Source organism: Leptonychotes weddellii, chromosome 1 (genome assembly GCF_054177405.1).
Source record: "Leptonychotes weddellii isolate Sample4059 chromosome 1, ASM5417740v2, whole genome shotgun sequence".
Classification (NCBI taxonomy): Eukaryota; Metazoa; Chordata; class Mammalia; order Carnivora; family Phocidae; genus Leptonychotes; species Leptonychotes weddellii.
Window position 1 is genome coordinate 25232038 of NC_138369.1, and position 19882 is coordinate 25251919.

The following is a 19882-nucleotide window of genomic DNA, read 5'->3' on the forward strand; positions in this document are numbered from 1 at the left end:
ACTCTTTATAGCACAATTCCTATACGTCAGTCAGAATGTGCTTGCGCGTTTCATTCATTTATCCTGAAAGTTTTACCCAAGCTTTATCCAAGACCATACAGCTGGTATGTCCAGAACCAAAGCAGTCTGCCTCCAAAGTGAAAAAGTGAATGGATGACCCTCCTGGATCTCTGACTCTACAACAGGGGTAATGGTGGAGCCAGGAGCCCGAGAGAATTAACAGAGAGGATTTCTCGACATGGTTTGTGACATGCACTAACTCAGCCCAGGGCCAGGCTCATCAGAAAGGACTCATTACTATTGCAACGTCAGCACAGAACAGTGCAGAGTAAAGGCCTTGGGAGTGGGCACCCTGCACCACCCCACGTATTTCCCGCATCCCCATGATGGTTTGGGAGACCACATGCTTAGACTGTATTTCTGATAGGGAGAATGGTGATAGGGCTCCATCCATCCAGGGCCTCAAAGGAGTTGGAGGCTGCTCTGGAAATTGTCTAGAGACCCGTATAATCTCCTCTGTCATTGAGAACAGAGAGGATGGGGAAGACTTAGAGCAGAAGGAGGCTTGCGGTAGCCATGTGTCGTTACCTGTTTGGGGCCGGTTTCACCTTTGAAACCTCTGAGTAACACTCCTGACATTTTTATTACCATCTTGCAGATAGGAAAACCAATGTGTGAATAGAACGCTCGTGACCTTCCCATGGCTCGCCCGCCACCCACTCTGGTTTCGAGTGAAACAGATTGGGTTCTAGTCCGGAACCCCCCTCCCTCTCTGTCATTGGCCCAGCGCTGTGACTTGGGCTCCCTGAACCCCATATCCTCATCATCTTTAAGGAGGAGAATAATTGAACCCACCCCTCAGATTTATTTATGCGTGCATGGATTATCTGAGGTAAGGGCACGGACCTGGCCCTCAGCGTGTGCTTGGCAGCCGGCAGCTCCAGATGGACATTATTCAGATGTCATAAAAACCCAAAAGGCCGGAGCTGAGGCCCGGCTTTGATGTCCCCCTTCCCGGTTCCAGCACCGTCGTCCCTGTGCGGCTTCCCTTTTGTGAGCTCTTGGCCGGGGATGGGGGGCGTGACACCCCAGAGTACCGGGATTGTAAGTTTGAAGTCCTACCTGGTCTGCTTGGGGGGATTTCATGTTTACCGAGGCCTCTTTGATTCAGCCCTTCAAAAAGAAAAATCCTTCCCTGAGGCCATTTCTTTGGAAATTTCCCCTACAGGACTACATGTTCAAGGGTTCTTGAGCTGAGCCGGGAGGAGAAAGAAGTGACAGGCGTTTAAGCTGTCTGAGGCGAGGCTTCGTGGCTCCAGGCCACTTGAGTGCGTCTCTTCTGCTCCAAGAGGAGATAGTGTTACTGCCCCCTCTCCCTGCCAGGCAGGGCCCTTGGACACCCACCCTGTGTGGTAGATGATGTCACAGATTCCCCCTTCCCCGGCCCCCTGGCCCAGGCACAGTGTGATTGCCCATGAAATCATGAGTCTGCGCCAAGTTGCTGTGTTGGAGCAGCGCTGGCCCCTTGACTCCTGATCAGGAATCAGCCTGTTGCCTCCCTGGGACACTCGGGCTGTGGGGTGCAGGAAGGAGACCCTTCAATAGTTGAAGGCACTTGCAAGTTACCGGGGACTTTGAAACAGAGCCCATCACATCAGTTTATCTACCCCCCAGAAGGAAGAGGGGTAGGGGTGGGGCTGGGGGGGAAACGACCCTTTTCTAAGAACCACTGAGAAAAGATCCTTGACATTGATTTAGAATCAGAGGACCTTAGGCACGCTGCTAGAAGCCTCTTCATTATTTAATGAAGCCTGGGCTCGTAATTAAAGGTGGTTCAGAATGAAGGCAGAAATTCTCAGCGCTGGTTGAGCATTGTCTGAGATGCCTGTGTAAAGCCATCAGACCCCGGTGAGAAGGTAATCAGGCCCCTGAGAAGGGGAAGGCTGATGTCAGGAACACCTCGCAGGGGAATATTTGTTTAGAGAGCCAGCTGTGGCACTCCCGCATGGTTAAAAGGCTTCGATTGTGTGTAAAAGGTGACTGGCCCACTCCCTGGGTTCGGTGCAGCTTGCCATGGTCATTGTCAAGGGTCTTGGGCACCTGTTGGATGCCTAAGACAGGGCTCCTGGTGCTCGTTTTAGACCAGTGGAAAACTCAGCTGACCTTGGGGGCTGGGTAGCTGTGGGTGACGTGGGCCGGGCAGAGGCAATGGGGAGTGGTGGGGACTGTGGCAAAAGTGAGCACCCCCCCCACACACACACACACCCACTCTGAAGGGGAGGCTGCTTTGCTGCTTCATATAGATGCAGGCCCACTTTAAAAATCCAGCTGTATATGTAAAATATGCCTTTTTTTTTTTAAACACTGTGTGGGCTTATCCCTGTAATTGCCACTGGGCCTGAGCCTCACAGATTCTTGTTCAGCCCCACTATTCTCTATAATCCTCACCCCAGCCCTGTGAGGAGGATTTTGCCAGGTATCAGCCACCCATTTTATAGATGAGAACACAAGGGTGCGTTGGAGCCCATGCTTTGTTATACCAGCTTTTCCAAACTGTTCCACAAAATTCCTCAATGCTCTGTTTTATATTTTGCACTTTAAGGGAGGTTTTTGGGAAAGAGATTTGATCACTGAAAAGGCGAGCAAAACTTGGAACTACGGAGCACAGGAATGTGCTGTCTGCTTATGTGCCTGTTGTTTGGAGGGCATCTGGTCACCTCACATCCCCCAGCCACTGGGTGTACTGGGAGTTTTGTCATCTCTGTAGACTGAATGTTTTTTCTGACTGGCACACATCCCCTTGCCGGAAGATGTCAGTTAAAGCCTGGGGGACAGGATCTTCACACAAACTTGAGGCTCCTGAAGGTGACCCCAGGGGTGGACTGTGTGGCACTAATTCTGTAGATGGGAACTTTATCAGTGGTCCTGACTGAAGCGCTAAATACCTTCCCTCGTTCTGTGAATGAAATTTGAGGCCCTGCTGAGGGCACGAGTGATGGAGAGTGTGGTCTCTGCCCTGGAGGTGCCTACAGCCCCGTCACAGAGACGGAGAGGTGGGCTGCTTGCTGATGGGGACACACATGATGGACAGGTTGAAGTGGGGAGCTCTGGAAGCACAGAGACGGCAGAGGGGAAGCGTGAGGCTGAATTCACACCTTCAAGGAGGCCGGGTCGGGGTGGGGGGTTGCTGACCAGAGAGAAGGGGGGAGGAAAATGGCCATCGTGGAGGGGGTGATGGCACACAGGCCCTGTGCACCAGGGGAATCAGGCACTTTGTCCGTCCACCCAACATGCCATTCCTTCAGCCACAATGGTACTGAGGGCCAGCTCTGTGCCAGGCTCTGTTGTAAACACCAGGGATAATGTGGCAGGCAAGACAGAAAAGGTACCAGCCTCGTGGAGTTTGCATTCTAGTGGGCAGCTAGATTATTTATTACAGGTAATCAGTGAAGTCAATAATACAATTCCACATAGTAGTAAGTGCTAGGAAAGAGTCTCAGCTCTGTGGAGGAGTGGGCCTCTCAGGCTGCGTGGAGGGGCAGAATCCAGTGCTAAGAATGCAAATGCAGGTGGCAAACATGCTTCAGATAAAAGTTTGGCCTCCTTTTATCTTCCATCAGGGATCAGCAGACCACTGACCCATGCATGGGCCAACTTGACCACAACCTTCTGTACCACCATGAGCTAGGAATAATTGTTTTATTTTAAACAGTTAAAAAAAAACAATCAAAAGATTTTCCAACACATGAAAACCCATGTGTGAACTACGTTTTTTAGGTTTAAATAAATTGAATAAAAAATGACTATTATAGATGACTTGGTATCTAAATAGTAGCTGTGCAAGTAAACATAAAAGAAAAAAGAAAATCATATGAAATTGGAAGGTAGTGTCCATGAATAAAGTTTTACTGGTATGCAGCCATGTTCATTCCTATACATATTGCCTGAGCTGGTTTTGCACTTCAAAGACTGAGTACGTAGTCTGGGACAAGGGTGGACCTTTGGAGACCCCTCAGTTACTGAATTTCAATCCCAGTAGATGGTCTCCTGAGAGGCCAGACCTGCCTCTTTTGTGAGCTTCACTCAGTATTTTCTAGTACATTGTTATATACCTGAAACAATGTAACATGGTATGTCAATTCTACTCAAATAAAAATAAACAGTTGTTTTTTTTTTTACAAACGTCCTATGGGACAGAGATTCTCCCTAGTTGTCATGTGATCCACAGATTCTCCAAAATGATAATCTCAGCGTTTAAAAAGTTAAGTGCTAGTTTCAAATAAAAGTCTTCAATTTTAAATATATATATATATATATATATTTTTTTTTTCTTCTAGTTCATTGACAGTGGAGTTCTGTACCTCTATACCTTCATTCAAAACAGTGATGCCAACCTCTCTTTATTGACAAGGAAATATTTTCATGATTTACTGGGTAAAACACAACAACAGTGTAACAACTATAATGTAAAACCATATCCCATTTACATAAAATTGTATGTGTGTGCTTTTCCATGTGTATGAATAGATACCTAAATAGGAGATCACCAGAAAGTGAACAGTGGTTATCTCTAGATTCTGGGATTTTGGATGATTTTTTTTAAGCTCTCTTCTTTTTTTGTATTACTTGGGTTTCTTTTTAAAAACATTAACATGAATCATCTTAATCAAAAGGAAAACCGAGCTATTTTAATTTCAAAGAATAAATAAGAAGAATGGTTGCATCCGCATGTGGGTGATAGAATTATTTATGTGGTTATGATGTAACTTTTGGAGATATATGCATTCCCATACAGCTCACCAGTTATTGGAGCAGAGGAGTGATGTCTTCAGACTAAGGGAGATTAAATAAGAACATGGTAGGATGTGAGCAGAGAGGTAGAGAAATCAGGAAATCTGACACGGTCATCATTGTGAGAGATGGAAGCTTTCCAGTATATGACTCTCCTTGGTTCATTATTGGCACCTGGAAAGATGGGGTGTAGATCTTTTCCTGATTCTTGCCCCCCCCCCCCCCCACATGCTGGGTCTTGAGAAACTACCAGCCACTTAGTAAATTGGGGTATTTAAAAGTGGTATGTTAGCACCACCTAGTGTCCTCACGTTGTCATTACACCCCCACGTCTCGCTGGAAGCCTCCCTTCAGATTCCTTGTTTGATGTCCCTGCTCTGGTGGCATTTGTGCGAAGCCTCCGGGGGTTCTGCAGGGCAGTGGGAATGTCTCACTAATTTATTTCTTCCTTCCTGTCTCAGTCACACAAAGCGAATCTCTCCGGCTGAAGCGTGATTTGGCAGTTGAAGAGCAAAAGGATGCCTCCCTGTCAAAATCAATCTCCACTTGTTTCCAGCAGCCAGGTCCTTAAAGCTGAGCCCATGATTCTGTGGCAGGAAAGCCATCCTGCTACACTGGGCAGCCTTGGGCTTGGGGCTCTTGGTTAGAAAATACGGGAGTCTGGCTCGCAGTGGGCTGCTTGCCATGTAATTGATCTTCTGGGAGATGCCAGAACCCAGCCATGGTCCCCTGACCCGCGTCCTCCAGTGATGCTCACCTCCTGCACCCCAAACCTGAGCGTGGTCCTCACTGCCCCCCTCTCCCTCACACACTTCCTAGTCCAGCACATCACTCAGCCTCTCTCAGTTTTCCCCTGTTTGCTCTAGAACCCACTGTTCTCGTACCCTCTCTTTGGTCTGCAAGGCTGACCCCCTGCAGCACCTCTTCCCCACCTCCCTCCTTCACTCCTGGCTCCTCCACGTTCTGCTACCTGGAGGTAGAAGCTCAAGGGATCTTGAAAAGTGCAAACCTGCTTGCATTGTTCTCTGGTTCAGTTCTTTCTAGTGGCTTCTCAGTGCTCATAGGATAAAAACCAGACTTTGCATCTAGGGTGTGAGGCCTCTCACTCCCGCTGCACCAGTCACTGCTTGCCTCTTGCCTTGTTCTCTGGGCCCAGATCCAGCCCTGCTGGCTTCCTTCTGGCCCCTCAGGCCTTCTCCCTGCTGTAGTCCCTTGACCTGCCCTCTCATCCTCTCCCCCTTTCACCTCCACTCACCTGTCAGCTCTCGGGCAGATGTGCCTTCCTCAGGGGAGTGGCTCGCAAAGCCTGAGTCAGATCCTCCCCTAATGTGCTTGGAAAACACCACGTACCTCTCCTCACATCCATCCATTCTGTCCAGGTGTGTAATACCAGCTGCACCTGTCATTCTTTGCTGAATCCCCATCTCCCCTTCCTTTAGACCAGTGGTTCTCAGCTGGGGGCGACTGGCTTTCCGGGGGACATCTGGCATTATCCGGGGACATTTTTGGTTGTCATAACTCAGGGAGTGCTCCTGGCATCTAGTGTGTAGAGAGCAGGGATGCTGCTAAACATCTACAGTGCACAGGACAGCCCCCCAAGAACAAGGGATCGTCTGGCCCAAGGTCAGTAATGCTGAGGCTCAGAAACCCTGCTGTTAGATTCTAAGTCCCCTGGAGGCAGGAATGATGGCCACTGGGAAAGAACACATTTGCAGGCCTATGTCACACTCTTAAAGGCCCCCTTGATAGTGTTGACCCTTGAATGGCCTTGTCTGTCGATAGATGGAGAACCACCTCCCTCCAAACCTGCCAGCCACAAGGGGCAAAAAGGAGAATTTGCCTGGCTTTTCCTCAGGCCCCTCATCAGCACGAGGTACTACCAGTCCAGAGGAAAATCATGCCTGTTTTTGTGTCTTTGCTTTAAAATTCTTTAAGGTCTCACTTTAAATTATATTTGTTTATACTCTGAACTATTTACAGCCAAATTGCATCTACAATTTCAGTTTATTGGAATACCCCACAAATCAAATGGCCTGGCTTCTTCAAATAAGTCAGCGTGGAAAGAAAAAGGCCGGGGGACTCTAGTAGATTTGAAGAGGCTAAGGTGTTGTGACAACTAAATACAACATGAGGTTGGGGGGGAGGGGGTGGCTAGAAATAACCATTGCACACTGTTAGGTAAATTTGAATATGGACTATATATCAGATATTATTTTTTTAAAGATTTATTTATTTATTTATTTGAGACACCAGGAGGGGCAGAAGGAGAGAGAGAGAGAAATCTCACTCAGACTCCCTGCTGAGCAGGGAGCACCACACAGGGCTCGATCCCACGACCCTGAGACCATGACCTGAGCCGAAAGCAAGCTACTGCGCCACCGAGGCGCCCCTCAGATCGTATTATTGAATTAATGTTTATTTTCTTAGGTATGATAACGCTATTATGGTTATTGTCTTAGCTCAGGCTGCTACAACAAACGACCATAGCCTGGGCAGTTTATAAACAACAGAAATCTTTGTTCTCATGGTCCCGGAGACCAGCAAGTGCAAGATAAGACACGGGCAGATTTGCTGTCTGGTGAGAGCCCGCTTCCTGGTTCATAGACGGCTGTCGGCTGGTGGGGTGAAAGGGTGAAGGGGTGAAGGGGTTCTCTGGGGTCTCTTATAAAAAACACAAATCCCCTTCATAATGAGGGCTCCACGCTCATGACTCAGTTCCCTCCCAAAGGCCCCACCTTCAAATATCATGACATGAGGGATGAGGCTTCAGCATATGAATTTGGGGAGGGGAATGCAAGTGTGCAGTGCAATGCAATTATAGAAGAGAATGGCCTTAGTCTGAGGGGATGCAGGCCCGAGTATTTAGGAGTGACGTGTCAGCATGTTTGCCACTTGCTTTCTGTGATTTTGCAGGAAAACAAGTGTGTGTGTGTGTGTGTGAGAGAGAGAGAGAGAGAGAGAGAGAGAGAGAGAAGGGTCCCTGAGCGTGGCCGTGTGCTGTCTTCAGTTTGCAGCTCTCCGCCCATCCACATGAAGGTGCAGCCTCTGAACCAGACGGCGCTGCAGGTGTCGTGGAGCCCGCCGGAGACCATCTACCACCCGCCCATCATGAACTACATGATCTCCTACAGCTGGACCAAGAACGAGGACGAGAAGGAGAAGACGTTCACGAAGGACAGCGACAAGGACTTGGTAAAAGCTCCCTGTTGTGTTCAGGACGGCAAGGGCAGTTCGAGGGGCCCCTGCGCCCGCGCGGGGTGCGTTCTCTGTGTCGGCGCCGCTCCCGCCGCTCGCGGAGGGCGCCCCCGCCTGGGCTGTGCTCCGCGGTGCAGCGGCTGCCGGCGGGGCCCGTGGCCGGAGCTCCCCCCACCCTCCCCCCCCGCGGTGCCGGGGCTCCGTCCACTAACTACCCCACCAGGAAAAGCTAGGTCATTTCTTTGGAATCAGGCTCTTGACAACGGACTGCTTGTTCTTTCATTGGAAAAACCACTAGCAGCAACCGAGAGCTTCCACGAAGCGCTTTTTAGCGGATCCGGTTATTGTAAATATTAAATGAGCTATGCAAACGCACGACAGGTCCTAGCTCTGAGTGAGTGCTAGATAAAGGCGGGCTATTATTACTAGACTTCTTCTTCCTCCTCCTCCCCCTTGTCTGCTGCCACTACAATCCCCCTCACCAGACAGCTGTCCACCGTCCCCGCCACTCCCGTACTCGATCAGCCTTACACGGGACCGTTCCACGGAGGAGCCCTGTGACGACCATGTGATTTTTAATCACTGTTCTCAGGCTCTCAGACCCTAGACTCTCTGACCTCACTTCGAGCTGTCCACGCCCAATTCAGCTTCTCATGTGAACATTTACATCAATGTTTAATGGCCAACACCCAACGGGGCCCTTCCGAACAGATGTTTACAGATGCTGTCTTCGCGGCTGGAAAAGGAAACACTCCCAACAAGCACGAGGCTTGAAGTCTTTGCCTAGAAACTCAAAGTGACACATTTAGGTTTGAAAGCCTTGTACTTACTGTTAATCAAAAAAAGGCTCTGGCGTAATAAAACCGTAATTGTATGTGCGTATGAAAAATGCAGTAGCACCAAGTGGGGTTCTTAATGACAGTTATCACTTTTTTTTTTTTCTTCCCAATCCAGAGTCCCCAGGGCCCATTCAATCAGTTATGGAATAATACTTTTCATATTCTTTTAGATGAAGATTCCTTTACTTCATTTCCATTTATATTTTCAATTTCCCCACTAGACATTGTTATCTGGGTCACATTAGGGAATGATGAGTTTCATGAAATCAGAGAGAAATCTATTGAAAGGCACCCAAGGTTATGATGTGTTCTAACCTTTCTCTTGTCACTACTGGAAGTCCATAAGGGATTTTTCTCTTTCTGGAGTAAAGATGACTTGCATTAATCAGCAGAAACTTGTCTAGGTGCTTATGCAGTTTCTTGTTCTAAGTGGAAAATAATTAAACACACAAAGATAAATAGATACCGGCTGGGAGTGAATTCTAATAAACCCTTGCATAGATGGAGCAAAGATTTTGCTCCGAACGAAGACAGAACAGGGGTCAGAGGTTTAGAGAATGAGGCATAAATTAGTTTCAGACAAAGGGAGAGGTGGTGAGAAAAACATGCTTTGACAGCAAGTTCTTTTTTATCAGAATTTTCTAAGGGTGGTTATTTTCTTTGGGGACACACAAAATGAATTTCCTTAATTCCTCAAGAAGTCAAGAGTGCTGACTTGTGGCAACAAAGCTGTTCTCTAACTGAACGGTGGCTGTGGCTCAGAAACCTAAACGTAACACTCAACGCTCGTGAAGCCTTTTCCAGCTTGCGCCCTTCTTTCTCGTGGCCTGGCTACACACCTGTGGGGCAGGTGTTATTACCTGCCTTTTCCAAAAGGAAGAAATGAGTCTTCGAGTGAAGTAACTTCACCCCAACCCAGTGCCGTCCCCAGGAAGCCATTCGTGAGGTCACGAATGTAGTGTAGTCAGTCACATTGGCGCACCTGTTCAGAGCGTTTCACTAGCCATGTCGGGGAAACCCACTCAGCAGTTAAGCTCCCAGAGTTGCTTTCCATACTTGGCCCAGAATATACGTTTCAGTGACAGGTCAGTTCATCCATTAGGCAGTCTTTGAAAATCAGTTCCTTTTGTTGTGTGTTGTTTCAGGAAGCAAGGGCTGCTTGCTTTTTAGGAATTTTCCATTTTCTCCTTTTCAGAGGCTCTTGGAATAAAGCTTTGAGGAGTGGGGATCTGGATTTGGCTGATGATGCTTGACCAGGGATTGGCAAACCATTTTTAAGAAAGAGCCAGATAGTAAAATTTGGGGGCTTTCGAGGCCATAAGGTCCTTATGGCAGCTACTCAACTCTGCCATTGTGGGGTGAAAGCTGCCACAGACAACATGTAAATGAATGGGTGTGGCTGTGTGCTAATAAAACTTTATTTATAAAAACAGATAGTGGGCCAGATTTGGCCCGTGGGCTGTAGCTTGCTAACCTCTAGACCAGGGGCGTTCTTTCTTTTGTGTGGTGTGGAATACCTGTGAACTAGCTTTGCACGGCCTGTGTTACGGAGCACTCACAAGAACCCTGTGAGGTCGCTGCTACTCTTCCCATTTAACAATTGAAGCTGGCAGAGGCCGAAAGACATTGAGCAACTGGCTTGGAATCACGCTGCTAGTGAGTGATGTGACAAAGGTAGATCTCGTGACATCTGGCCTCTAGTCAGGTGATCTCTCCTGGCATCGTGCCCCATATTATCCATTAGTCAAGGTACAAAGAGGCCTTTGAACTGCAAAGAAACCTACGCACCAAGATTTTGTTACTGATATTAAGAGCTCTGCATGGTTCTGAAAATTCAGTATATTGATAATTCTAGAGACTGTCTAGGGTCAATAATGATAGTTTATAACTACACAAAAGGTATGGCCGTTAAGGAAGAAGTCCAAGTTTGGTGAGTGGAAAGAAGGCTGGAGACATGTTCCAAGCCACAGTCAAGAGTGAGTCAAGCCTGATTTTGTTACATCTGTTACCCTGCACGTGTCAGTGTTGAAAACAGACTCCCAGCCAGTTATTTCTGAACTTCCTTCCCTTTCAAAGTGAGCCTTTGGTCAGTAGGGAAGTATCATGGCTCTCAAGCTTGGCCATGGGACCCAGAAACCTAAAAGGAATACTTCACCTGATTTTAGGTTTGGCTTCAGAAGGTAAAGCATGCAGCGGCCTTCAAAACCAACTCACTGCCTTTTTCTTTCTTCACCTGCAGAAGGCCACCATTAGCCACGTGTCACCTGATAGCCTTTACCTGTTCCGAGTCCAGGCCGTGTGTCGGAATGACATGCGCAGTGACTTCAGCCAGACAATGCTCTTTCAAGGTAAGGCTGGTTCCCTTCTTTCTGGCCCTGAGTGGCCCTGCGCCCCTCCTTCTTTATGCTGCTTTATCTTTTTTCCTGTTAAGGGACTGGGACCCAAAAAAAATTAATAAATAAGGCTGGCCTAAGAATCAGGGTGGAGTTTTAAATCCCACCTGAAATGCCTCAGGAATTTAGGTCTGTCTTTTAGGTTGAAGGTTTCATAGGCCAGAAGAGGGGGGAGAAGAGCAAAGTGTTGATTATTTATTTTACTATTGATATTTTTCCAACTATGAGGAACCAACCAAGTATTTTTCTAACACTGTCATCACAAAATTGCCTCCCAGTCATGTTGTAGCATGTCATCTTTGGATTTCTAGCCTGATTCAGTTAGCTGTTCTCTTAAGAACTAGAGCCCAAACATACGTCACACTCTTCTAGCTCGTAAGCCACACAAATGAGCCCTGCTTGCAGGATGCTTCTTGAGAAATAGATGCATGTATCTGCTGATATAGGGTCTAGTGGAAATTTCCAGGGCCAGGACTAGGGTGAGGCAAGAGAAGCATTTACTTTGGTGCAAAATTTAAGAGCGCACCAAAATACTCAGTCATCAAGATATATTTTAATGAAAAAAATTTTAGAAGCAAAATCAGTAAAAAAAAAAAAAAAAAAAAAAAGTTTGTGGACAAAATACCCAAATTCTTTTTTTTTTTTAAGATTTTATTTATTTATTTGACAGAGAGAGAGAGCACAAGCAGGGGGTGCGGCAGGCAGAGGGAGAGGGAGAAGCAGACTCACTGCTGAGCAGTGAGCCCGATGCGGGACTCGATCCCAGGACCCCGGGATCATGACCCGAGCCAAAGGCAGCCGCTTAACCGACTGAGCCACCCAGGCGCCCCAAAAATACCCAAATCCTAAATAAAGATAGGATCCACTTTGTCACACTTGTCCCAAGCTAATCCCAACCCTGGTTCCACTGAAACTTTATTTACAAAAATAAGCAGCCGGGCTGTGGACCCTAGTTTGCTGACCTGGTTTGGCGACAAGCATCAAGACCAGCATTGGCGGGGGAGGGGGCAGGGCTTTGGGCCCTGCTCTGCCAGCCTGAGGTCCTCTCTGATAAGGTCCTTTCCTTCCGGGATCTCCAATTTCAGAGAAACCTCCACACCAAACTAGTGGTTCTTAATATTTTTGAGTCACGTATCTGATGAGGGCATTGGACCTTTTCCATAGAAAATGCCAGAATTTTGCATACAACTTAGGGGGCCTCATGAAGCCCATGGTCTGTGGACCAGCAGCATCAGCATCGTCTGGAAGTCTGTGAGAAATGCACATTTCTGGGCCCTTCCCAGAACAATTGCCTCAGAATCTCTGAGGGTGGGGCCGGGAATCTGAGTTCTAACCAGATGGCCCAGGTAACTGGCCTGCCCAGGGAAAACAGAAGTACTGGTCCAGAGCTGGGGCCCCGCAGTGGGGTCCCCAGGTTTGAGTCCGGCTGCCACTCAGCGCTGGTGGGACTCAGAGAATGTTTATAAGTTTCCCCAAGTTACAGTGTCCCGGTCTGAAAAGTGGTAATAGTAACAGTACCCACCTCACAGGGGCCTGGTGGGAATGACATGCAGAGCGCCTGGTACCATCCATAAATAGCCCCTCAGTATTCGGTTTGATCTAAAAAATAATAGGGCGCCTGGGTGGCTCAGATGGTTAAGCGTCTGCCTTCGGCTCAGGTCATGATCTCAGGGTCCTGGGATCGAGTCCCGCATCGGGCTTCCTGCTCCTTGGGAGCCTGCTTCTCCCTCTGCCTCTCTCTCTCTCTCTCTGTCTCTCATGAATAAATAAATAAAATCTTAAAAAAAAAAAAAGATTAAAAATAAAAAATAATAAATGATGAACCCATCAAGAAGCCCTCCAGCCTTCGATTCCCTCTGAGGATCCCTTCTAGCTTTATAGTTTGGCCTTTAACTGTTCTTTGCTCATGTTCGCATTATGTCACCCTTCCTTTTAAACTAATTGAAATGAGCATGGCTGAATTTTTTGCCCACATAAATCACGCTTGCCACATCCACCTGTGCCCTGAGTGTCTTGGCGGCTCTGGCCACGTTGAGGAGGGCCCAGTGGGCCGAAGCCAGGTCTGTGCAGGCCCAGGGGAGAGAGAATGGGAGGCCACCATGGGAGCTTGCTGAGGCCGGGGCTCTGGAACTTTGGACACATAAATCATGATTAAGCCTCCCGTGTGCTCCGACCGAGAAGCTGGGCTCTGCAGAATGCCTTTCCTGATTAATAGGCCCCCGAGCTTGCTGGCTTCTGCGTGGACTTTGAAAAATTAAATGTTTGTAATGTAATGTAATTCAAAAAGGCCTTGTCAGCTATAAATTCCAAGCATGGAGTATTTAAAATGTCTGATCACAGAGACTTGTTGAAATTGGCCAGTGTCTCCTTTGTGTACGGACTCACTTTGTTCAGAGGTGGATGTGAGTTGACTCATTTTATATATTGGTGTTTGTCCCTATGTGTTGACAGAGGGGCATGATCCTCCACTCCTCCCCATGGTAGCTTTCGTGTCTTCCCTACAGCAGCCAGCAGCCAATGTACCAGCTAAACCTTTGGGTAGGCTTGCACACCTCCTGTTGGGAGCCAAGTATGCATTTTTTTTTAAAGATTTTATTTATTTATTTTTGCAAGAGAGAGAGAGCGTGAACCGGGGAGGGAGGAGGGAGGGGAAGAGGGAGAAGCAGGCTTCCCGCAGAGCAGGGAGCCTGATGCGGGGCTCGATCCCAGGACCCTGGGATCATGACCTGAGCCAAAGGCAGATGCTTAACTGACTGAGCCACCCAGGTGCCCCCAAGTATGCATTTTTGAGAAGTAGGGCCCAGTGTACAACACTGAGCAACAATTAGGATTTAAGTCTTAAAAGGGAAGAGGAAAAGCATAGAGAATTTCACAAAAGCCTTGCTCAGAATAATTGGGTTTCCCAGTGATGAAATTTACATCTGGTTTGGGAGCATGAGGAGGCCAGGTAGACTCTTCACGTTGTAATAAACATAACACTATTTATATTCTGTATAACATAATAAATGTTATCTATTTGCCTCAGTGTGGTAAATATAATAACAGTAATAATAGCAAGTGGTATCTGCAGAATGGCTCACAGTTACATTTTCCCATTAGTTATGTCATCTGACCCCGTGGCAGCTTGTAATGTACCTGTTATTTTACAGATGGAGAAATGATTTTCTAGGCAGTCAAGTAACTTGCAGGAGAAATTACTTGGCTACTAAGAGGGGTCTGAATTTCTTATTCCAAAGCCCAATCACTTTTACACAGCAACAGACCACCCCTAAAGAGTAAATATTACCCTGTAACCCCAGTAACTCAACAAAATGAACGAAAAGATTGATTGCGTGTTCAAAGCCTGTCTGCAGTTCTCAGCGGTCTTGGAAAATCGTGGTTCTGGAGCTTTCTCTCTGAGCCACGAACTCATCAGGCAGCCTGAAGCCAACGGATCCTCTCTTAGCATGGCTTAAAATAAATAAGCAAAATACATAGGAAAGGGAACCAATTATATCCAAATACAGTTGTCAAAATATTTTAAACAAATTTGGATGTAGTCATATATGCTTTTTTTTTTATTATTAAAGCATTGAATGACAAGCAGTAGGTCTGTTGCCTACTGTGATTTCTGAGTAGTGATGAACATAAATGATGCTCCAAACTAGCTATGACAATTAGAAGGCAGTGTAAAAATATCTGACTTAGGTCAGAGACAAAGCCACCGGTCCCGCTAGTGTGGCTGAGATTTGTTGCCTGCTTTCATGGTGGAAGGAAACGCTACATGTCAGTGAGAGCTTAGTGGGAAGGCAGATGCCTTTTCTCCCCCGTCCCTGGATCCCATTAGGCCCGTGGGCACCAGGTTCAGCGCTTTGGATCTGAACGGTCCTGGAGAAACGTCCTAGTCACCCCGGCTTGAACCAGGCAAGAGCTGTTCGCTTCCAAGGCTGCTGTGTTTGACCTGGTTGTCCTGACTTCTAGATGGGTCTCTTCTCCACATCCGTCTCTTCATACATTGGACTTCACAACTGTGCAAAATGAATGTATCACTAGGTCGGCGGTTGCAGACTGACATGCCCCTGGGGCCACGCAGGGAGCCTGTATAGAGGAGAGGAGGGTTATCAATGGGAAGCTGGAGATCCTACGTCCACCAAAAGGAAGTGAGGGACGCTCAGCCCCAGCAGGAAGGAGAGTTCAGTTTTACCGAATATTGTGATTTTTCAGGATAAGAGGAAATTGGGATTTTTAGGTTGAAGGCTACTACAACAAATTCAGTTTTTAAGAAAGCTTGCCGGCCAAACAAAAAACTATGTCAGTCATTGGCCACTTCTGGTTTAGGTAAAAACAACAGGTATACATATTATTTATTTTGGCATTTAGCTTTTTTTTTTTTTCTTTGCAGATTTTTCAGTGCCATGTATATATAGGAAGCAAACTTTTAGTTTATATAACAGTACTGTTTTTTGAGATAACCACAGAGGCATTTTTTTTTAAATTACACTGTTTCCCATTATTCACAATAGTGAAGCAACCCAAATGTCTACTGACAATGAAAAGATAATAAAATGTGGTATATATATGCATACAATGGATTACTATTCAGCCTTGAAAGGAAGGAAATTCTGACACATGGTCCAGCATTGTATGAACCTTAAAGACATCATGTGGAATGAAATAAGCCAGTCACAAAAAGACAAATACATGAAGTAGCTAGAGTAGTCAAATGTGTAGAAAGAGTGGGGGAAAGGGGAAAATGGGTCTTGTTTAATGTGTACAGAGTTTCCGTTTTGAAAGATGAAAAAATTCTGGAGATTGGTTGCACAACAATGAAAATATACTTAACACTACTGACTTGCACACTTAAACGTGGTTAAGATGGTAAGTTTTATGTTATGTGCATTTTACCACAATTAAATATTTTTTTTTCAGTTCTACTGTTTACAGTACTAACATATGACCAAAAAATACTGCAAGAAGAAGGAACACCAGCACGAGCATTGTGTGGATCATATAAGAATTTGACCACTTAAAGCAATGATGGCAATATCTTATAGGGTTTCAAAACTTTAGAAAAAATATATGACAGTACACAAAAGGTGAGGCAGGCAAATAGAGTTAAATTATTGTACAGCTCTTATGTTTTTAGCAAATGGTAAAAGTACTAATTTAAGGTACACTACAGTAAATTCAGGATTCTTATTATAATGACTGAATGGATAATAAAAGAAATTATAAACAAAAAATAATAGGTATTGAAGGTGGCTTGGTCAAAGGCTCTTGATCTCAGGGTGGTGAGTTCGAGCCCCATGTTGGGTGTAGAGATGACTAAAAAAAGATGACAATAATAAACTTTAAAGAAAGATAACAGGTAGGAATAGTGGAATACTATGATTCCACTTCTATGAAGTTCAAAGATAGACAAAACTCTAACAGAGGTCAGAATTGTGGTTACCTTTCGGAAAGGTGGGGTAGGTATTGAGTGGGGTGTATTCACACCTGCTGGGGTCCTGGAGAACATCTGTATGTCTCCGTACAGGTGGTTTACAAAGAAAATTAATTAGACTATATACCTAAGCTCTGTATATTTATTTAAGTTGTACTTCAAAACAGAAAACAATAAAAATTCAAAAAAAATTTTTAAACTAATAGCTTAAGACAAGAGCCAGCAAACTATATAGCATTCTGAAAGTTTTTTAATGATTCACAAGCTAAGAAGGGTTTTACATTTTTAAGTGGTTGGGGAGAAAGTCTGCAGAGGAATACTATCTGGTGACATGTGGGAATTATATGTAAAGCTTAAGTAAAGTTTTGTTGGAACTATAAAAAAAGTGTATTGCTTACAATGTAATATCTTTGTTTCAGCTAATACTACTCGAATATTCCAAGGGACCAGAATAGTTAAAACAGGAGTGGTAAGTAGCAGATGGTAATTGCTTTGTCGTGTCCCGTGGTTAATTCACATGCAATTAAAACTATCACCACGAGGTGGCAGTATGATGTTGTTAAACTGCTCATGAAGAGGTGAAAATCCAGAAACAATTACATTTCTCACTGTTTATGTTATGAAAAGAAGCTATGCAGAGAGTTAAAGCAGTTGTGTTACACTGTATAATTCTTATCAAGATAAAAACTCTCCAGATTTTAAATTATTTATCATCTGTGGGATCATACAACATAGGAGTGCAAAAGGTCTCTTCCAAGCCCTTCATTGGACATGTGCTAAAATTCAGAGGTTGTCATTTCCCAACGTTACATGGATTTGCAAATTTCTGGAGCCTCAATTAATATCTAAGCTTTGCCATTTCTAGTGTAACTAACAATCATAATATTAATCACAGTGTTGGTGATAACAGTAGTAGCCTAAAATTTACTGGCGTTTCCTGGGTTTTAGGCACAGATTATTTTATCATTTTATTTACTCCTGGCGGTATCCCACGAGATTGGTGTTACTGTTTGTTCCCATTTTACAGGTGAGGAAACTGAGGCCCGTGAGTTAAAAGTGATGCCTCCCCCAGACAGGGGCCTGTCAACTCAAGCCCAGACCATCTGACTTCTCTGTCTTGGGTGCCTTATCTTATGTGGCATTTGGCATTTCATTAACCAGCTTCAGAACCTAACATTTGCTAACTCGACAATCCTTAAACTACAAAGTTTCCCAACTACAATATGGTGATCATGTTATGAAATTAAAGTTGTTCTGGCTGTGTTGTTTTGAACCGTAGAAGTGATGGGATGGAGATCTGGATTCTCTACACCAGGTTATAAGAACTAAAATTAAACGGATAACTTAGAGCAACATTTCTTGTTTTCCCCAAGGTTCAGTGTGTGGCTCCCACATGTAAGCCCCAGTTGAGTATGGTGGGAAGAATGAGCTGAGGCTCGCGCACAAGCAGCCCTCCCTCCAGCCCTTAACATCTCTGTGCCTCGGTTTCCTGACCTGTAAAATGGGGTGATGATCCTACGTGCCTCCGGGGTAGGGTGGGAAGGCCCGGCACAGTTGGTACTTGTTAAATGGAATTTCTCCTGTTGCCACGTACGTGGGCGTAGGTTTCGCCGTGGATAGAGCCAGAGACTCTGGAAGTTGCGGCAGCTGTCAGCCCGTTGCAAAGCGTGCCGTGTTGGGTGTAACTCCTGCCTCTGCAGCGCGGGGGGCCGCTCCGGAGGGCTTTTCTAGACCTCACTGCTGGGTGCTCTCCACAAGGGCCACTGGTATATGAAAATGCAAGGGCTCCTGTCTCTTCCAGTGTTACCCTGGGATCATTCGGCCATCCGATCGATGTTGCCGGTTTATTACTTAGCTGATACTTGTCTTTACGCCAACTTTAATGGTACTTTTTTTTTGGCAGTTGGCTTCCTCCTAAGCAATCAGGGTGAAAAGTTGGGTTTGATATGCTAGTTGAAATTTTTAGTGCACTCAAAGTCGTCGTAAAACCATTAAGACCAGAGGTGGTCAACCACGAATCACCTCGTGTCGGCTTTGGCACTGCTCTTCGAGAGACCCTGTGAGGAAAATAAAAGATGAGTAAAACCCATTAAGGGTCATAACCAGGGCCTCTTTCCCAATCCTGATGACTGACACCACTCTGCTGTCTCTTCTGTCCCCTCTCCCGCCCTCCCTGGGTGACCCCTTGAAGCCCACGGCGTCTCCTGCCTCGTCGGCCGACATGGCCCCCATCAGCTCGGGGTCTTCTACCTGGACATCCTCTGGCATCCCCTTCTCATTTGTCTCCATGGCGACTGGGATGGGCCCGTCCTCCAGCGGCAGCCAGGCAACCGTAGCCTCGGTGGTCACCAGCACGCTCCTGGCCGGCCTGGGGTTCAGCGGCGGTGGCATCCCCTCCTTCCCCAGCACCGTGTGGCCCACGCGCCTGCCCACGGCCGCCTCGGCCAGCAAGCAGGCCGTCAGGCCCGTCCTGGCCACCACGGAGGCCTTGGCTTCCCCGGGCCCCGACGGCGACTCGGCACCGACCAAGGACAGCGAGGGCGCAGAGGAAGGGGAGAAGGATGAGAAAAGCGAGAGTGAGGATGGGGAGCGGGAGCACGAGGACGAGGGGGAGAAGGACGCCGAGAAGAAGAAGAGCGGGGTGACCCACGCCGCCCAGGAGCCGAGGCAGGACGAACCCACCGCCACCCCCTCGTCTCCCAACAGGACTGCCGAGGAGGGCGGGCATCAGACTCTGCCCGGGCCCGGGCAGGACCACACTGCCGTCCCCACACACCGGCCCGATGCCGTGGGTGGTGCCCGCCCTGGCCTGGATGCCGCCTCGGTCACCTCCACGCAAGTGCCCCCCACGGTCACAGAGGAGCGTTTCGAAGGGAGTGATCCCAGGAGGCCCCAGATGCCATCGAAAAAGCCCATGTCCCGAGGGGACCGATTTTCCGAGGATAGCAAATTTATCACGGTTAATCCAGGTAAGTGGCCCGGTCCTCACCTGAGGCTCCACGCTGCTGTGAGCAGGCTCGTCCTTTAAAAAAAAATAAGGATGGGAGATGAAGCTCCAGAAAGTGCTTAACGTTCCTGAAATTGTATATGTCCCTGGCATAAAAGATGTGTGTGCGTGTATCTGTCTGTCTGTCTCTCTGTTTTTTATTCTAATAAGAATAACCTCTTCTCTCTTTGTGGCTGGAATAAGACCTTCTGTGATATTTGTTTCCTGATAAAATCTACTTAACTCAGAATAACTT

General features: G+C 46.8%; 1 protein-coding gene across 4 annotated transcripts in view; it reads left to right on the forward strand.

Annotated features, from left to right (window-relative positions):
• PTPRG (protein tyrosine phosphatase receptor type G) overlaps window positions 1–19882 on the forward strand; it is a 700100-nt gene that overhangs the window by 583373 nt on the left and 96845 nt on the right. For all 4 annotated transcript variants that reach the window (XM_081820217.1, XM_081820222.1, XM_081820227.1 and 1 more), the window contains exons 9-12: window positions 7799–7983; window positions 11065–11173; window positions 17060–17109; window positions 18832–19609. In XM_081820217.1, the coding sequence (XP_081676343.1) occupies window positions 7799–7983; window positions 11065–11173; window positions 17060–17109; window positions 18832–19609 (1122 nt within the window). The remainder of the gene's footprint in view (window positions 1–7798; window positions 7984–11064; window positions 11174–17059; window positions 17110–18831; window positions 19610–19882) is intronic.